The sequence below is a fragment of the Perna viridis genome, chromosome 6 (assembly GCF_037379345.1).
Source record: "Perna viridis isolate PV_CMFRI_1.1 ecotype Kerala chromosome 6, ASM3737934v1, whole genome shotgun sequence".
Classification (NCBI taxonomy): Eukaryota; Metazoa; Mollusca; class Bivalvia; order Mytilida; family Mytilidae; genus Perna; species Perna viridis.
Window position 1 is genome coordinate 46997329 of NC_142450.1, and position 15855 is coordinate 47013183.

At 34.4% G+C, this 15855-nt stretch overlaps 2 protein-coding genes across 7 annotated transcripts; both read left to right on the top strand.

Moving 5' to 3' along the window:
* Positions 1-679: 679 nt before the first annotated feature.
* On the top strand, positions 680-3433 carry LOC148615299 (uncharacterized). Of its 2 annotated transcripts, XM_088590143.1 has the most exons (5): positions 680-830; positions 1444-1530; positions 1770-1787; positions 2027-2122; positions 3267-3433. In XM_088590143.1, the coding sequence occupies exons 1-5, from the start codon at positions 795-797 to the stop codon at positions 3393-3395; spliced, it is 366 nt and encodes a 121-aa protein (XP_088446269.1). In that variant the 5' UTR covers positions 680-794; the 3' UTR covers positions 3396-3433. The 2 variants fall into 2 exon arrangements, with proteins under 2 accessions (XP_088446269.1, XP_088446271.1); XM_088590145.1 differs by lacking the exon at positions 1770-1787 and having other exon boundaries at positions 2009-2122.
* A 3573-nt stretch (positions 3434-7006) lies between these two features.
* LOC148615300 (uncharacterized) lies at positions 7007-15468 on the top strand. 5 transcript variants are annotated; one of them, XM_088590139.1, is made up of 10 exons: positions 7008-7161; positions 7885-8771; positions 9065-10373; positions 10889-11055; positions 11400-11526; positions 12635-12798; positions 13088-13124; positions 13341-13367; positions 14722-14760; positions 15217-15468. In XM_088590139.1, exons 1-10 carry the CDS (start codon positions 7128-7130, stop codon positions 15411-15413), a joined length of 2988 nt encoding a protein of 995 aa, XP_088446265.1. In that variant the 5' UTR covers positions 7008-7127; the 3' UTR covers positions 15414-15468. The 5 variants fall into 5 exon arrangements, 4 of the variants coding, with proteins under 4 accessions (XP_088446265.1, XP_088446268.1, XP_088446266.1 ...); XM_088590142.1 differs by having other exon boundaries at positions 7075-7161; positions 7874-8771; XM_088590140.1 differs by lacking the exon at positions 7008-7161 and adding an exon at positions 7204-7342.
* The last annotated feature ends 387 nt before the right edge of the window (positions 15469-15855 follow it).

Here is a 15855-nt window from a genome sequence, read left to right on the forward strand (position 1 = left end):
TAGATAAAACAATGTGAAATAGTAAAAAGGTTAGACATGGCACGACATTTAACTAACCAAATGATTATGCAAAAGAAGTGCGTGTGTAGAGATCCTAACAGTGGAATCAAAGAGATGATTGGCTGGAAAAATCAATAATCACTAGATCTCGCCACAACAACCACAAGTACAACACAACTAAATCGGACTGAAGCCCTTACTTTGGGCCATGCAGTTGGCCGATTTTGTGGCAAATTGCCACTTACAATTCTTAACTAGACTACAGTGTTTACTCGTACACATTAGACGAGAATTGTCTCATGGGATTCTAATATACTCTCCCTTATTTCATCAAATACAATACATGGTCTAACTGAAATTGATTATCAACATATTGTTACTTCTGAAAACAAAACAAAAACAAACAATAACGGAAATCAAATAAAAATAAAACAGATAAAAACAAATAATATAAATCAATAACACACACCAAGAAAGACAAACATCAATACAAACTACAGAACAAAATAACACTAAACTGAAAGGAAAAAAATGGAAACAGTTAACAACAACTTAAAATCTTGAAATTGATTCATAAATTCAAACAGATCTATATTACAGATTAGTGCAAAGATCCTTAAAATTAATATGTGATCACAATAATTACTACTTATACACTTGCTTTCTCATAAAAATGCGTTCAAATTTTTAACACTCCGTACCAATCTGACTCTATCTGAAAGCCTTGATAGAGGATTAATTCTCTGACCGAATATTATCAAAGAGTACTGATAAGTATTACCTGTTCTACAATAATGACACTTGTTACAGCTTTGTATTGGATTTCTCCGGTAAGTTGTCATTAAGAAACGACTGAAATTCGTTTTCTCTCTGGTCTAATTATTATTTTAACAACAGAATGTCTGAAGGCAGTGGTGGATCCAAAGGGGGGGGGGGGGGCATTTGCCCCCCCACAACTTAGAAAAAAAATTGTTGGAAAATTGTGTGTATTGAATTATGAAAAACACTCACTTCGTGATCCTCACCGGTGATCCTGTCAATATTTTTTGGAACCCCTTTACCTAAAACTCTGGATCCGCGACTGAAAGGCTTTTTGGAAGTTTTCTACGGTAGTAACAATGGAACTGATATCTTGGTGTCTCTGCTCAGTCGTGTTATCTTACGTACCCTATTCACAGGGGATTTTACGCCCACGTCTAAGTTTTCACCTTTTTAAATAAAAAAGATACTTTTTGATATCCGCACATGGAATCTCCTCACAAACAAATACATTTGAAATATAAACATAAACCACAAATATCTCTGATAACACTTGAACTAAAATACAGATTTTGATAGCTCTGCTAATAATTTATAACGAATTATTATATGCATAAATTCTTATGCAAAATTGCAGCGTCCAAAAATCCAGGTTATACCCATTGAAGTTTTTCTTCTTTTTAGATAGCTGTATTGTTCAGCATTCAGTTCTCTATTGCTGCCAACAGCGTAGAACATTCAGACTATACTTTCAACTATGAACCAGATTCAGTGAGTCGGTTATGGATTTAAAAAAATGTGTTTACGTAAAATTTATACTACACTTCGCGAATATTGGTGCTGTTTGAAAGGCCTGAATTATAAACTTTTTCTTGGCATAACGAGAAAACTTGTAGAAACTCTTTACATTGTTTTGGCTAGTAAGAATCACACTTTGTACGTTGTTCTGAGGTTATCGTGAACAAAATCTGGTTTTGGAATCAATAAATATCAATGCCAATTTTCAACAGAAACTACTGGCAATGAAGGTTAGATCTCATCATAGTAACAAGTGTTATATTGGTGCTGTTTGAAAGGCCTGAATTATAAACTTTTTCTTGGCATAACGAGAAAACTTGTAGAAACTCTTTACATTGTTTTGTAAATAACTAGTTTACTAGTAAGAATCACACTTTGTACGTTGTTCTGAGGTTATCGTGAACAAAATCTGGTTTTGGAATCAATAAATATCAATGCCAATTTTCAACAGAAACTACTGGCACTGAAGGTTAGATCTCATCATAGTAACAAGTGTTATATCTACAATATGACCGAAGAAGAACACAGCGGAATACACACTCCTGAAGGCATGATACTTGTAGAGGTAAGCAAAGCGGTATACACATTCCCAATATAATACTTACAGAGGTAAGCAGGGCAGAGGTTTGCTGGGTGGTACAGATATCCACGAAGCCATGACATTTGCAGATGTAGACTGGGCGGTATATCAAAATCTACGAATGCATGAAACTTGTAGAGGTAAGCAGGGCGTTTTGTATACACGAAGGGTTGATATTTGTAGAGGTAAGCTGGACGGTTTACATCTTAACAAAGACAAGATACTTGTTGAAGAAAGAACGTCGGGATAAACATACGTATCCATGAAGGCATGATACTTTTAGAGCTAAGCAGAGCGGTGAACATATCACTGAAGACATAATACAGTTGTATGTAGAGGTAAACGGGGCGATATACTCATCCTTCAAAAAAATCACCATGCATCTTTGGATCAAATACCATCGCGAAAATCCTGACATATCACCCTAATGCTGCTAGTATTTTCAAATAAAAAATTCAACGAATTAAAGGGAGCTTCCCAATATAGATATATTTACACTTTCCAAAGTTTCATTATAATTGGTGAAAGCCTGTTTGAGTTAGTGTGGGAAAACCGGAACACACCACCCTTTGCAATGAATAAAACTCGAAAACGAAAAATTGGAATTTAAAAAAGAAAATTAAGTAGTAGTTTTTGTAAGAATCATGCAAATTCTGTAATATGTGATACACCTCGCAAAAGGCTACACATTGTTTTATTTTTGTTAATAAGTTGCTTTATAGGTCTATATGATGAAATGTATAATGATTTTATTTTTCAATCTGCCTGCCCTAAGGAGATAATCCACATTGAAAATCCAATAGTTTCTATTGTATTTTAGTGTAATTTTACAGAGTTATCTCCCTTAATTTTGAACAAAATATCAAAAATAAAAATATGTAGGCTTTCCAAAAATGAATAACATTTTGCATAATTCTTATCTTGAATGCTACTTAAAGGCTGCTATAGATATGAACACTTTCTTAAAGCTTCAATTTAATTTGTGCAAGCGTTTTTGAGTTTTCATGGGACGGAAGGACGAGGGTCAAATAATATGCACGTAAGGTTTAGTTGCTGGGGCATATAACATTTTTACAAAAAGTAAGACTGCTAATGTTTTCACATGCATAATATTTATATCCTTTTTCAGGCTAAGATGATAGAACTTATTACTACAGTCACCAATGCCACACACTTGACTCACACTGAACTCGTCAACTTCAGTCGCACTATAGCTCGTTTCTGTGCTCATATGCAGACTAAATCGCTTAACATGTAAAATTTAAGTGAAATAAAAGAATTGTCAACTCAATCAAACATGTTTACCATTATATACTTGCAAACAACCTGCACGATATGAAACTTGACGGTTTTTTGACACATGTATCACTCCCTGGAGAAAAAAATAATTTGTTCGGAGTATTTACAAAATGCATTATCCATGCTAACTCAGCTGAACAGTGTTTATATGCTCCCAATATATTTTTTTTATACTGCCATAACCTATTTTAGATTACTTTACACATTAGAACCGATGAACCAAAAAGCCAGGCGAAGTAGTATAAATCTCATAGATTTAAATTCCTATACCATAACTAAATAAAGGTTGCTATTATTAGAGAAATGTCCATGTGTGGAAAGAATTTAAACTTCAACATGGTCAATAGTTACTAATTACAGTTATACATAAACAAACTTAACTTGTGTGAATTCAGATTTTAGGTAAGATTTTACATATAATTCATAAAAATACAATGGTTTCTAGCAAACAGCACAATCACATTATATCCATTCAGTATTGAATGACACATATACATTTTACGAAAAGAAAAGTTGACGATTTTATACTACAAACTACGTTAATTGTTGAGATCGCTCTAAGAATAAAAGCAATTTACATACATGTTGATTTCTCCAATACAGAAATTGAGTATAAAACAGTGTCCGTTTGCCAATCTTAAACAATAACGTATAACTAATGACCTTTATGTATAATAACCCAGCTTTATACTATAAAAATATCAGCTTCTAAATGTAACGTACACAAAAACTGAAGAACAATTTTCATTTAGATTAGACATGTGTGACGGTTTAGAAGGACTTGGTGCCCTTTGTGAACTATGTGGAGCGTGTGGTGATATTTGTAATGCATTTGGCGGCGACGGACACTGTGACTGTGACTGTTCTAGCTGCACCCATTGCCTCTGTTGCTGTTGTGAAAATAGTCCTAGTAATGATTCTAGCTGTATCAAGTGTCTCGATTGTGAGTGTAGTGACGGAGGGGACTGCTGTTCTGACTTTGAATGTCGTCAATGCGTTGGAGAATTCTGCATGTGTTGTAACAATACAATACAATATTGTCTCTTAATTTTCTCGTGTGGAACGGTTGGATGTGACTGTTGCTGCTGTCCTACGGGCAACCAAAACACAGACGTGTATATTATATGTTGCTGTCTATGTGATCCAAGCACAACTTGTTACTGCGGTGACTGTAATGGTTGTGTATGTTGTCATTGTCGCTGTTCTGATGATAACAAGGTTGGTTCTGAGACCACACGTTCTGAAAGGAGAAACAAAGTTTTTGATGTTGGACCCGACAGTCCAGTCACAGAACAACCCACTGCCAATAGACCTAAAACGATTCATATATAACAGGAACTTAGCAAAGAAAATTCACTTTTGAAAATGTGTATCTTTTTCTTGATCATCAGAAAAAATATATTAAATATTAACCATACCGGAAACAATGTATAGGCTGTTTAAAGACGTCTATGATTATCTTAACTAAAACCAAAGTAGAATGAAAGATAGCAATAACTCTGTAATCGTGAACAAACGGCAAATTGTTGTACACATATTTACTATTCTCGTTTAATACAGATCATCCATGTTACAATATCTTGTGTTATATTTGAACATGAAAGGCAAAAAGGATAGATTGCAACTATGGTCTATTAGACACACGTTTTAACACCATTATTGTCGTCTCCCCACAGAGGTAAGCGTAGATTTGTCAGAGTAGTACCTATGAATACTCTGGTTTCAATGTACATTTTGGGTGAAAATAATAAATCTGAAACGAGCATGCATTTTTCGGAGAGGACGTCTTAGCATGAACTCGTGGATCGTTATGGTGTATATATCCATCTGCACAATGAGAGCTTATTTTTTCACCGTTTTCCTTTCTTCTTTTTCTACACCGGTCGTGGCGTTTAATTGAGCAACACGAGGGTGTTTATTGAAAAGCAGAGGACGCTTACCCTACCGCGTTGGTCTATTCTCTTAGTGGACTCCGGGTTGCTCATTTATCTTCAGGGGCGTGTCCAGGATATTTGAAAGGGGGGGCGTAGAATAAAATATTTCGCCGAGCGAAGCGAAGCGAGGCGAAAAAATTTTTGGACCTTTTTTGGCTTAAAAGCATAAAATAATAGAGAATTGCACTAATGTAACGGTTCCTGACTTGGAGCATGTATATTTTATAGTTAAAGTGTCAGGGTGTGACATTTTTTATGCCGAGTTAGTGTCACACAAAACAACCAAAATTCATGTATTATACTGATTTACTTACCGTTTTGGTTGTTTAAAAAAGGTGTCCAAGACACCTTGATACGATTTTAAGGTCTTTTGACGTTTTGTTTTTGACATCGACATCTTTGCGAATTCTTTATCACATCAACAACAATGGATACTAATCGCAGAGTCGAACACGCCGGACTCCGAGAAACGAAATTTTACGGTTGATGATGACCCATCAAATTGGGGAATCAGTATAAAAAGAAATCAGAGTATGTGTTTAATTAATGAATATGATAAATTGCCATCATTCAATACAATACTAGCAGATTATAACGATAGTTTTTTTTTTTTTTTTTTTTTAAAGGGGGGGGGGGGGGGGGGACGCCCATTACGCCCTTACCTGGACCCGCCCCTGATCTTTGTTAACTATGTGCGTGCTATTTTGGTTATTTCATGTTCATTGTTGCGTGTGTCTGTTATCTTTGTCTAGTTATCCCTATTGCACTGTTTTTATTACCGCTCGATCAAATAAATACAAGATATATTCAACAAAAAAAAGCAAAACAAAACAAAAATAAAAACGAGAGGCAAACAGATTTCATGCCAAAAAAAAAACAAAAAAAAACTGGAGTCTGACCCAGTTGTCATATTTTTAGTAACAGTGGCCATTTTGTTTCACGGATAAAAATCCCGACGATCATTTTGTGCAGGATATCCTAAAGAAAAATCGCATCAACTTCCACTGAATTCTGTAAAGTAGTTTCACCGAGGAAATGTTTAAAAAAAAACAAACATAAAAACATAAAAAATAGAAAAAGAAAAATCTAAAAGGGCAATAACTCCAACAGATGTTCACGAAAATTTGACCTCAAACAGATCTCATCATGTTGAACACATGTGTGAGTTGAGCACAACCTGACGAATTTGGAAGTATATGCGAAAAACTGCTATATAACCCTTTGTTCTATTCTAAGTAACGGTAGCCATGTTTTTTTTCACAGATAAAAAATATCAAGGATAATTTTGTACAGGATACCTTAGAACCACCCATTAAATTCCATTAAATCCTGTCCAGTAGTTTCTGAGAATAATTTTGAAAAAAAATGTTAACAGACGATAGACGGCGGACGCCAAGTAATGTCAATAGCTCACAAAGTATGTGGCCAAGTGAGATTAAGCAAAAGTGACAGCACTGAATCATAAATACAAAATGTATTAAGGTGTTTCTTTACGTGAGCACATACTAATGTATTTCTAATTCAAATTGGAAATGAAGACCATAAGAGATTGGAAGTTAAAAAAACAACACAACTCCGGAATTTTTATTGTCTAACCAGTTGCTGTTCAACGATTGCTTTTGCTTATTTTTTACTGGTTTGTTTAATTCATATACACGAGTATATCGACAATTTAAAGCTAAATTTAGAAACGAAAATTCTTAAATTCAAGGAAGTATGATACAGATCATCGATCCTGTTCTGGACACGTAAATGCTATGAATGTGGTTTGTATTCCAGAAAAAAAAACAGGTAGGTGTCATAATTGTTCAATGTAGAAAAAACATGAAGCAGTACAAAGACTAACTGCGTATTAAATTACACACTACAGGTGACTCACATACTCGAGTGCAGCGATAGTCCGACCCGACATATCAATATCCAAATGAAAAGGAGGATGGTTGTAGGGTCAGAGGAAATTCGGACTAGTGCAGTAAGTGGAATAATGATAGAATGTATTGAATATAGAAAGACAGATATATGATACTGAAGTACGAAATGTGGAATAGATTAGACCACAACTATAAATATGATCAAATATAGTCAACTAAAATAATATATACTTGTCGGGCTGCGTATTTGATAGTGATGGGAGCAAGCCCCTGTGATTAGACTTCACTTTGAGTATTTGCCCGTTATTTAGATGTTAAAGAACTGAGTGTTGATTGATCCTTGAGCACACTTTCGTATCTCGCCCGGACGGAACTGAGGAGTATTGCATGGACTAATATTACTATTTTTAAACTTGTGGTAAAAAATGAACTAAATTTTCCACGAAAATATTTTAGTTGATGATAAGTATTATTAGATTTGATCTTTCCTATTTTTGTTTATTTGATAGCACTTTGAAACACATCAGATTGAAGAGGACTATTTTTGTTTATTTGATAGCACTTTGAAACACATCAGATTGAAGAGGACTATTTGTATAGGAGAATGAAATCGAAAGTTTAATTTGTCACAGTTTGATTCTAGGTGTACGAGTCAAGCAAAAGAACATAACAGTAATGGATAGAGAGAGAACAATTCTGAGGGATACCATACAGAATCGGGCCCTACTTCACGTACAGAGTCTGTTGAAGGTTTTCCTGGTTCAGAGCCATCTAACTTTCAAAGATTTAGTATGGGAGTACAGACATGATTTATATCACTGTTGTGTTATAAATAATACATGTAGTATGTGTCCACCGGATCCTAAATTACCCACAAGTCGGATTCTCACATGGAAGCAGCTTCGTAAATTATCGATTATTGACAAAAGCAGATTGTTCATCAAAGATAAATCAACAGTTATTCCAATGCCTTTGGAAGAGATGGATATGGATATAGCACTAGCGGTCGTTCATACTTGTGACGAAATATTCTGGTACTTTTGTACTGAGTATCGGAATAAGACGCTGCATCAATTAGTGAATGAGCACAAAATGGAAATCAAAAAGTTTTTTCAAAATCCTTCGAGTGTACAGCTATCCCCTGTTCATCGGAAGCAGAGCGAATGGACTTCGTGCTCGTTTTACACGAATCAATTACCGCATAATTTCTTGAAAACCGACGCACATATATCTTACCTGAGCAAATTGTGTCAATCAAGAGCTATATCTTGGAAACAACTTGTAGAGGACAATGTATTCCTGGCAAAGCATCTTTTACAAACATTTTCAAAACTTCAAGTTCATATAGTAAAACTGATAAAAATCGGAAAAAAAATTGGAAATCCTTCACTCGATTTTGAAGTAATGAGACAAATAATCTCATCTTTCAAGAAGATTGAGTCTCAATTAATACAACATGTCCCTTGCGGTAAGGAAGCAGACGATACAGATGAAAAGCTTAGGAGAACTACAATGAAAACAGAATCGAAGGTATCTTTGGTATTAATTTCTTTCAAGTTTTCAATGCACACATTTTTTTGCTTAATGTGAATTGAATTATAATATAAAGATTTGACGAAGAAAAGACCGCATTAAACGTTCTCCATTAGAAAATATAGTTTTAGATGGTTAAAATAGGAAATGAAGAGAAAATCCTCCTTAATTTTTATTGTTTTCTAATTGTTACAAAAACCACCGCCAAAGACCGTGTAAAGGCAGATATTACTTAAAGTAGATGTAGGTGGTAGATAGACATTCTAAGAAAATATTTTATCCTGTTTCAGCCTGAAAATATCCCCAAGCGGGTGCTAAAAGTAACAAAGATATACCACGTTTTACCGGGTATTTCAAAAGACTCTGAATTATGTAATGCTACATATGTGTTAGAATCTAGAAAGGTGATACCTCCAAGAAACCAAGACCAGCCACGCAACAAGACTAATAGGGAGGCTTTAACGAGAGGAGTAGACCCTCATGAGAATGAAATGTTAACGTTGAAAAATAAACCAATATATGATAATGCTACCAACAGAAAAAGTTTTGTACAACAATGTAATGCTACATTAACGATGTTTACCTCATACACGGGCAATGTATTGTTTAGAACACCACAGGCAAGACTAATGTCATTCAATAGTTGGCCATACAATCCTAAGTTTTGGCCAATTGTACTTGCTGAAGCAGGATTTTTCTACACTGGGAAAGATAATATTGTACAGTGTTTTTCATGTGATTTCACTGATTCTGTTCGTAACTGGGAAGGCACTGATACAGCTTTGTTGGTTCATTCTAGAAATAATCCGGGATGTGATTACCTTATTTCTATTGGAATTCAAAATCTTTCAAATAAAAAGCCGGAAGTAAACACTAGTGCTGTAGACTTTAAGGAAATGGAAAAAGCAGCAGAAATAAACAGTCCAACGCAATATGAATCTGAAAATATTAACCGTAAATTTTTATCAAATGTGAATGATGCCAGTTTAAAACCGATTGATACGCCATCATTTGAAATTGATAGTATTGATATCGGAGACAATGTTGCTGATAGCATTATACGCGCTACTGCACTTTCAAGACAGGTGAACGATTGTTTTACAGAGTTTAGACACATTACACAGGAATCGGGAGAAGGACACATTATGTACGACGATGGTAACGTCTTCTCGCCTGACAATCTATCGATAGATCGTTTGAACATCGGCAAAAACCATTATAGTACCGCGATGAAAAATGATGCATGGGGACATGGCATTACAACGGATACCATAGATGAGTTACCAAGGAATGAAACTGCTAACACCCATGAAGCCAAATTGGAAACAGACGCCGGACTAGGAAACGATGACGCTATCCTTGGCCGTTTGGATCCAGATAATAAAGCATATAAACCTGTTATAGAACGAACACTTGATAAATCCCACGGCACAGTTAATACTGAAATGTTTGATACAAGTCTCCAAGATGATTTAACAGTTATATATAGATACCCGGAATACCGAACCTTCGACTCTAGACTTTACAGTTATATGGGATGGAGCTATTCCGCCATCATCAAACCGGAAGTCCTGTCTACAGCTGGGTACTTCTATACCGGTTAGAATGTAGTTTTATCAGATTTTTTTTTTATTACAGATAGAAATAGCCAATTGATTTTGGTTCATTTAACTGTATACGTATTGTATTTTTTTATTTGGTGATCGTACTTTACAAGAATTTCAGTTAATGCTTATGTGGCGGGACGGCATACCTACGTTGTAGTAAGTAGTGAGGTGGCGGAGTATAATTTTGTGAAGTCAAATCATGCTCACCCTTTACACTTACATTCTGTATCCTAGACGATGTGTTTAAAGTCCCGTTCTGGTATTACCTATAAGTAGTGCTTAGAAAAAAAAACATTTCCCAGTATCCTTGTTTTGTATAAAAACAGAACAACAAAGCAAAGCCAACAAATATAAAAACAATAACAAGAAAAAAAAACACATAAAAAGTAACTCTAAAAATAAAACAAAACACCTCAAAGATATACCCAGTGTAGTAATATAGTAATTTAACTGATTTCCATTTCTGTTGTTAACAAAGTCCATTTTTCTCTACCTGATGGTAACCAGGGGAGGCAGATGTCGTGCGATGTTTCTGTTGCGACCTTGGTCTGGCTGAATGGAACACTGATGATGATGTATGGTTAGAGCATGCGCGACACAGTGCTGACTGCTGGTTCTTAGTGACAGAAAAAGGAGAAGATTACGTCAGAGATGTTCAGAATGATTGGAAAAAAGTAAGCTCTGGTATTCTTTGGTAAGAGAATTTCAGACACTCTAGAATGGAGGAAAAGGGATAAATATTTTGTAACTCAGGGAAATATACCAACTCTCATATTCATTGATAAAGTTATGGTATTAAGGGAAGTTATAGAAAAGGGGGAGACAACGGAAAGATACTTAAAAACGACCAAAGTCACACAACAATAAGTCAAGTTTATGGTAAAGTTAAGTCATACTTGAAATAAATAATTCCCAGGGGCGGGTCCAGGTGAGGGCGTCCGCAACCCCTATTCAAAGGAAATACAACAAGTGAACATGATATGTTTTAATCACATTGTTTTACTTTCATCAATGTTAGATATATAACCCAAAGCACCCAGCATTACAGAATAAACAATCTAGACTGAACACTTTCCGTGATGTATGGAGAACAGATATACAACAAACACCAGAAATTCTTGCTGACGCTGGATTTTTCTATACTGGTAAATGTTGACTCATATTTATTTATACTTAAAAAAATAAAAAAAATAATTGCGGTGGTATAATGCCGTGGCACTGTTGTCCATGTTGTCATTGTCCGTAGACACTTGGGTTTCTTGCGATACCTTGAAAACTTCATATCTTTATAAAAGTTCATAACAAGGTTTTAAATCACAAAAAGGGTTGGTATTGATTTTAGGGGTGATGTCCTCAACCGTTTTAGAACTATGGGCCAAAAGAGAAAAAAAAAACAGTTCATAGTTTTTAGCTATAACTGTAATAAAATCATATAAATGTCTATGATAATGTTTTCGTTTATATCCGTCTGAACAATATTACTATGCTTGACATGGTAGGGTTGGATTGGCCGTTTTGAAATCTGAATTCGTTGATAGGACTAGTCCGTTTTCCTTCAGCAGTATTTACATTTTTTTTTGTATAAATGTTAATTTTAGTTTGCGTTTTTTTCTTGCACAAAGAGCCAATAACGGTAAGAAAAGAAATCATAATAATTATAAAAAAATACGAAATGATTTCTGAGGTTTCTTTTCTTTTAAAAATATCATGCTAATTTCTTTTACTTTGTTTGATAATTGCTTTAATTAAATGTGCAACATCTTTAAAATATCTGGACAAGACGCTATCTATGCTTCCAACTAGATGTATAATTACTGACATCATTCTCTACTTTTTGTTTTTTTTATTAAGAAATATCTCTAGTAATAAATGATTCTTCAGTTATGTCAAATCCATACTACAAGGCAGCATATCTTATTTTGTACTTGAGTAGTAGACATTTCTAACTTAAATAAACACCCCCAATTAAACAACCACAACAAAATCAAAACAACACATACTCACAAAAAGAAAACAAACCCCCCTACAAATATAAAAAAAATAAAAAACTCACACACACATTCAAAAGAAAACAAAACCATAGGAACACAAAAAAAAACTACAAATATAACACCCCCTCCCCCCCCCAAAAAAAAAATCAGAAAAAAAAACACACACACAAAGAGAAAACAAAAACACCAAACATAAAACATAAAACATAAAACAAAACAATGTAACACAAAGCAAAACAAAAACGTATGATTTTTGATGCAGGCGATGAAGACGTGGTAAGATGTCATTATTGTGACGGAGGTTTACGGAACTGGGAGTGGCACGACGTACCATGGGAAGAACATGCAAAATGGTTTCCCTTCTGCAAATATGTCCTAAAAATTAAAGGAAAAGAATATGTCGATACCATTCGCAGACAAAATGAGGTCTAGGAAAATTACATCTTTGTCTCGTTTCTACGCATTCATTAGACATAAAAGCATCATTAAAATTAAGAATCACGCAGAAGTTGATTATTAGTCATTCATACATATTTTTACATTAATAATATATTTTGTCAGGAACCCATTGTAAGTCCTAATAGACAAGTTTTTCTAGCAATGAAAGTGTTTACAGCTTAATTTTCTTTTTGTCTGTTGAAATATGTCCGTATTAGTAAAGTTTGTATAAACTAAAGTACTAATTGGGAAATAAACGATTCAATTTCATTTTTAGACAAATGATGTTAACGAAGAACAAACAACTTCACGAGGTAAATATTCACTATTTTACTCACAGCTTTGACATAAATTAATACTCATACTATAGATAGAATACTCTTGAACTAAAATTCTTTTGCGGAAATAAGTTTCCTGATTATATTTTTTTCATTTCAGCATATTCAAAAAGAAAAAAAGCTCTAAAATGTTGACAAAGACATTAAAAAAATACTTTTATTATAATTCACACTTATGCACTTATATTTCAGCAATGACAGAACGTCCTAAAAGTGAAGGTATGATTCATATGCTCTGTTTTCCAAGTTATATTACATGATCCTTGTCGAATAATATCCAACTAAGTGGGTTTGAAATGGTCCGTCATTTGACGGGTGTCAAATAACAACGGTTATATATTTGTCAATTGTCACCAAACCGTGACGTCACGTTAAACCCATTATTTGGCAATTGTCACCAGAGCGTGACGACATGTTAAACCTATATGTACATGTAAGTTCTTGTTTTGCTGTGTATGTTTTGGGGAAAGTAGCATGTGTTCTTCTGAATTGAGTTTCATAAAATCCATGTTTAAATACACTATCTAGAGAGTAATCAAGGTAACCAAGATTATTGCGGAAATCAAAAGAATGCAATCCAGGGATAAATCTTTCCTCTGAACCAAAGGAAGAATTGTAAACCTGAACATATATGTAAATATGAACAAATGTCAAATTTGTATAAAAACACGTGTGTTCAGAGACAATTTATACGTTTACAGATATGTTTCATAGTTTTTAGTAATTCAGCCCATGCAGATCCGGGTGTCGAAAGAATAGGCCTGCAGCAGCGTTAAGCTTGTCGTAAAAGGCGACTAAATAGTGCCCAGAACCCTAGCCAGGGGCTAGGGCGTGTGTTGTGTACCCCAGGTGGTGGAATGGGGTACCCCTGGCGTGTTACATGCTGGGGTTGTCAGGCTACAATACGGAAAACCTTGCCGCAAACCATAGTGGTGCACCGTGTTGGGAAAGATGCCACGTTCCTCGCACGTTAAAGAACCTTACTGTGGCATTCTCCCGGAGTAGGAACCATAGGGCTCCGTCACAGGAGGCTAAATTGCCGACCCTATCCACCTCTCCCTATTTGCAGTGGCAATCAAAATTTGTCGACCCATTATCCTTGTGCCCCATCCCATTTTTCATTTCATCATCATTTCATGTTCATTTTATCATCCACTTCGCGTTCATCGCCTGAATATAGCTGAAATATTGCTGGTTGGGCGTTAAACCCCAACAATCAATCAATCATTTAGTAATTCATGCAATTTTTGTTTATGTTTTATTTATTTCCTGTTGTTAATTGTCAGTTTTAGACATATCTAATTTGCACAAAACAAACAATTGTTAGAAAGTGTAATCTACAAAAGGATTTGAGACTCAAAGATTTGCATTCAACTTGATTTCTAGTCAAATCTCAAATAACAAAAATAAATAAATAAATAAAAAATGCCTTGGTAAAAATAATCACGACCAAAGTGATAATAACAAATGTGAAGGAATAAGTGCTTTTGTAAAGAGCGGTGGTTGGCACGAAACTTGTTTCATATTTGAATGGTTTTTGATTTATGTGATAACGACTACTATTCACTTGCAGTGACCATCAATGACACAAACGTTGGACAGTTTGAAAATGGTATGTTGTAATATACGAATTCATTTAAAAAAAAAATGAAATGCAATGACATGCCAAATTCGAAAAAGGGCTACATATATATTTATACCAATGAATATTAAAATCAAATTACACATATAAGGTGACTGTTGTATATTGTAAAAAACGAAGTAAAAACAAACAAACAAAAACAATCAGATTTGGTACATTTCTGCCATATTACAACTTTATTATCAATATTACTGTGAAATAATGATTTATCAAAGTGAAATTATTTATATGTAACAGATAATATTTTCATTTGTAAATGCCATCAATCTCCATCCTTCTTTGACAAAACATTGCTTTTTTACTCCAAGAAAATATTACATCACAAAAAAGTCAATTCTTCGTAATGGGTCGACGAAATGAATAGAACAACTTAAGTAATTGACCGTATTTAACAATAAGCATGTTATATTTTCTGTTTTTCTTTAGATCCAGAGAAATTGAAAGAAGTGAACAGACAATTGAAAGAACAGTTTCTATGTCATCGGTGTAAGACGAATGACAGTCACATTGTGTTCCGACCATGTGGACACAGGATTGTCTGTGAAGAGTGTAGCAACAAGATTGATCACTGTCTTATCTGTGACAAGAAAATTAAGAGCCGCATTAAAACATTCCTGGCTTAAACTTTACTCTTAATATTCTGTAAATCGTAGGTGTATATAGTAAATTTTATGCGTATATAGTATTTTTTCTTCATTATATCGACATAAAAGACGAAAATCCAGAACAGACACAGCGATGTATTCTAGTAATAAAATATGAGTACGCTTATCCTACGTATTCATTCTGTACCTATTCACGTAAGTTGTTTATTTTCCTGGTTTGTTGTTTATTTAAAGTTGGTTTCTGTGGTTGTTTTACAAGAAATGTGGACAGACGGACGGCATTGCAAGATATTAAGCTTATTATATAATAAGTGAAGAGACACTGGTGGGAAAAAACTGAAGAAAGTTGAACTGTAACCACGAACCTTTTAACATGCTCACTTTGTGTAAAGGAAATGAGTAACCTGTCTTAAAGCTTAACTTTATTTGAACAAATAAGAAGTATAAAAAGAAAATGTTA

What these genes read in the sequence shown, in the direction of transcription:
- LOC148615299 (XM_088590143.1), top strand. Translation starts at nt 795, where the DNA reads ATGACACTTGTTACAGCTTTGTATTGGATTTCTCCG. An exon ending in CTTTGTATTGGATTTCTCCG is followed by an intron (nt 831 to 1,443) that starts GTAAGTTGTCAT and finishes TCTTCTTTTTAG; the next exon opens with ATAGCTGTATTGTTCAGCAT. An exon ending in AAGGCATGATACTTGTAGAG is followed by an intron (nt 2,123 to 3,266) that starts GTAAGCAAAGCG and finishes ATCCTTTTTCAG; the next exon opens with GCTAAGATGATAGAACTTAT.
- LOC148615300 (XM_088590139.1), top strand. Translation starts at nt 7,128, where the DNA reads ATGAATGTGGTTTGTATTCCAGAAAAAAAAACAG. An exon ending in AGAACAAACAACTTCACGAG is followed by an intron (nt 13,125 to 13,340) that starts GTAAATATTCAC and finishes CTTATATTTCAG; the next exon opens with CAATGACAGAACGTCCTAAA. An exon ending in CGTTGGACAGTTTGAAAATG is followed by an intron (nt 14,761 to 15,216) that starts GTATGTTGTAAT and finishes GTTTTTCTTTAG; the next exon opens with ATCCAGAGAAATTGAAAGAA.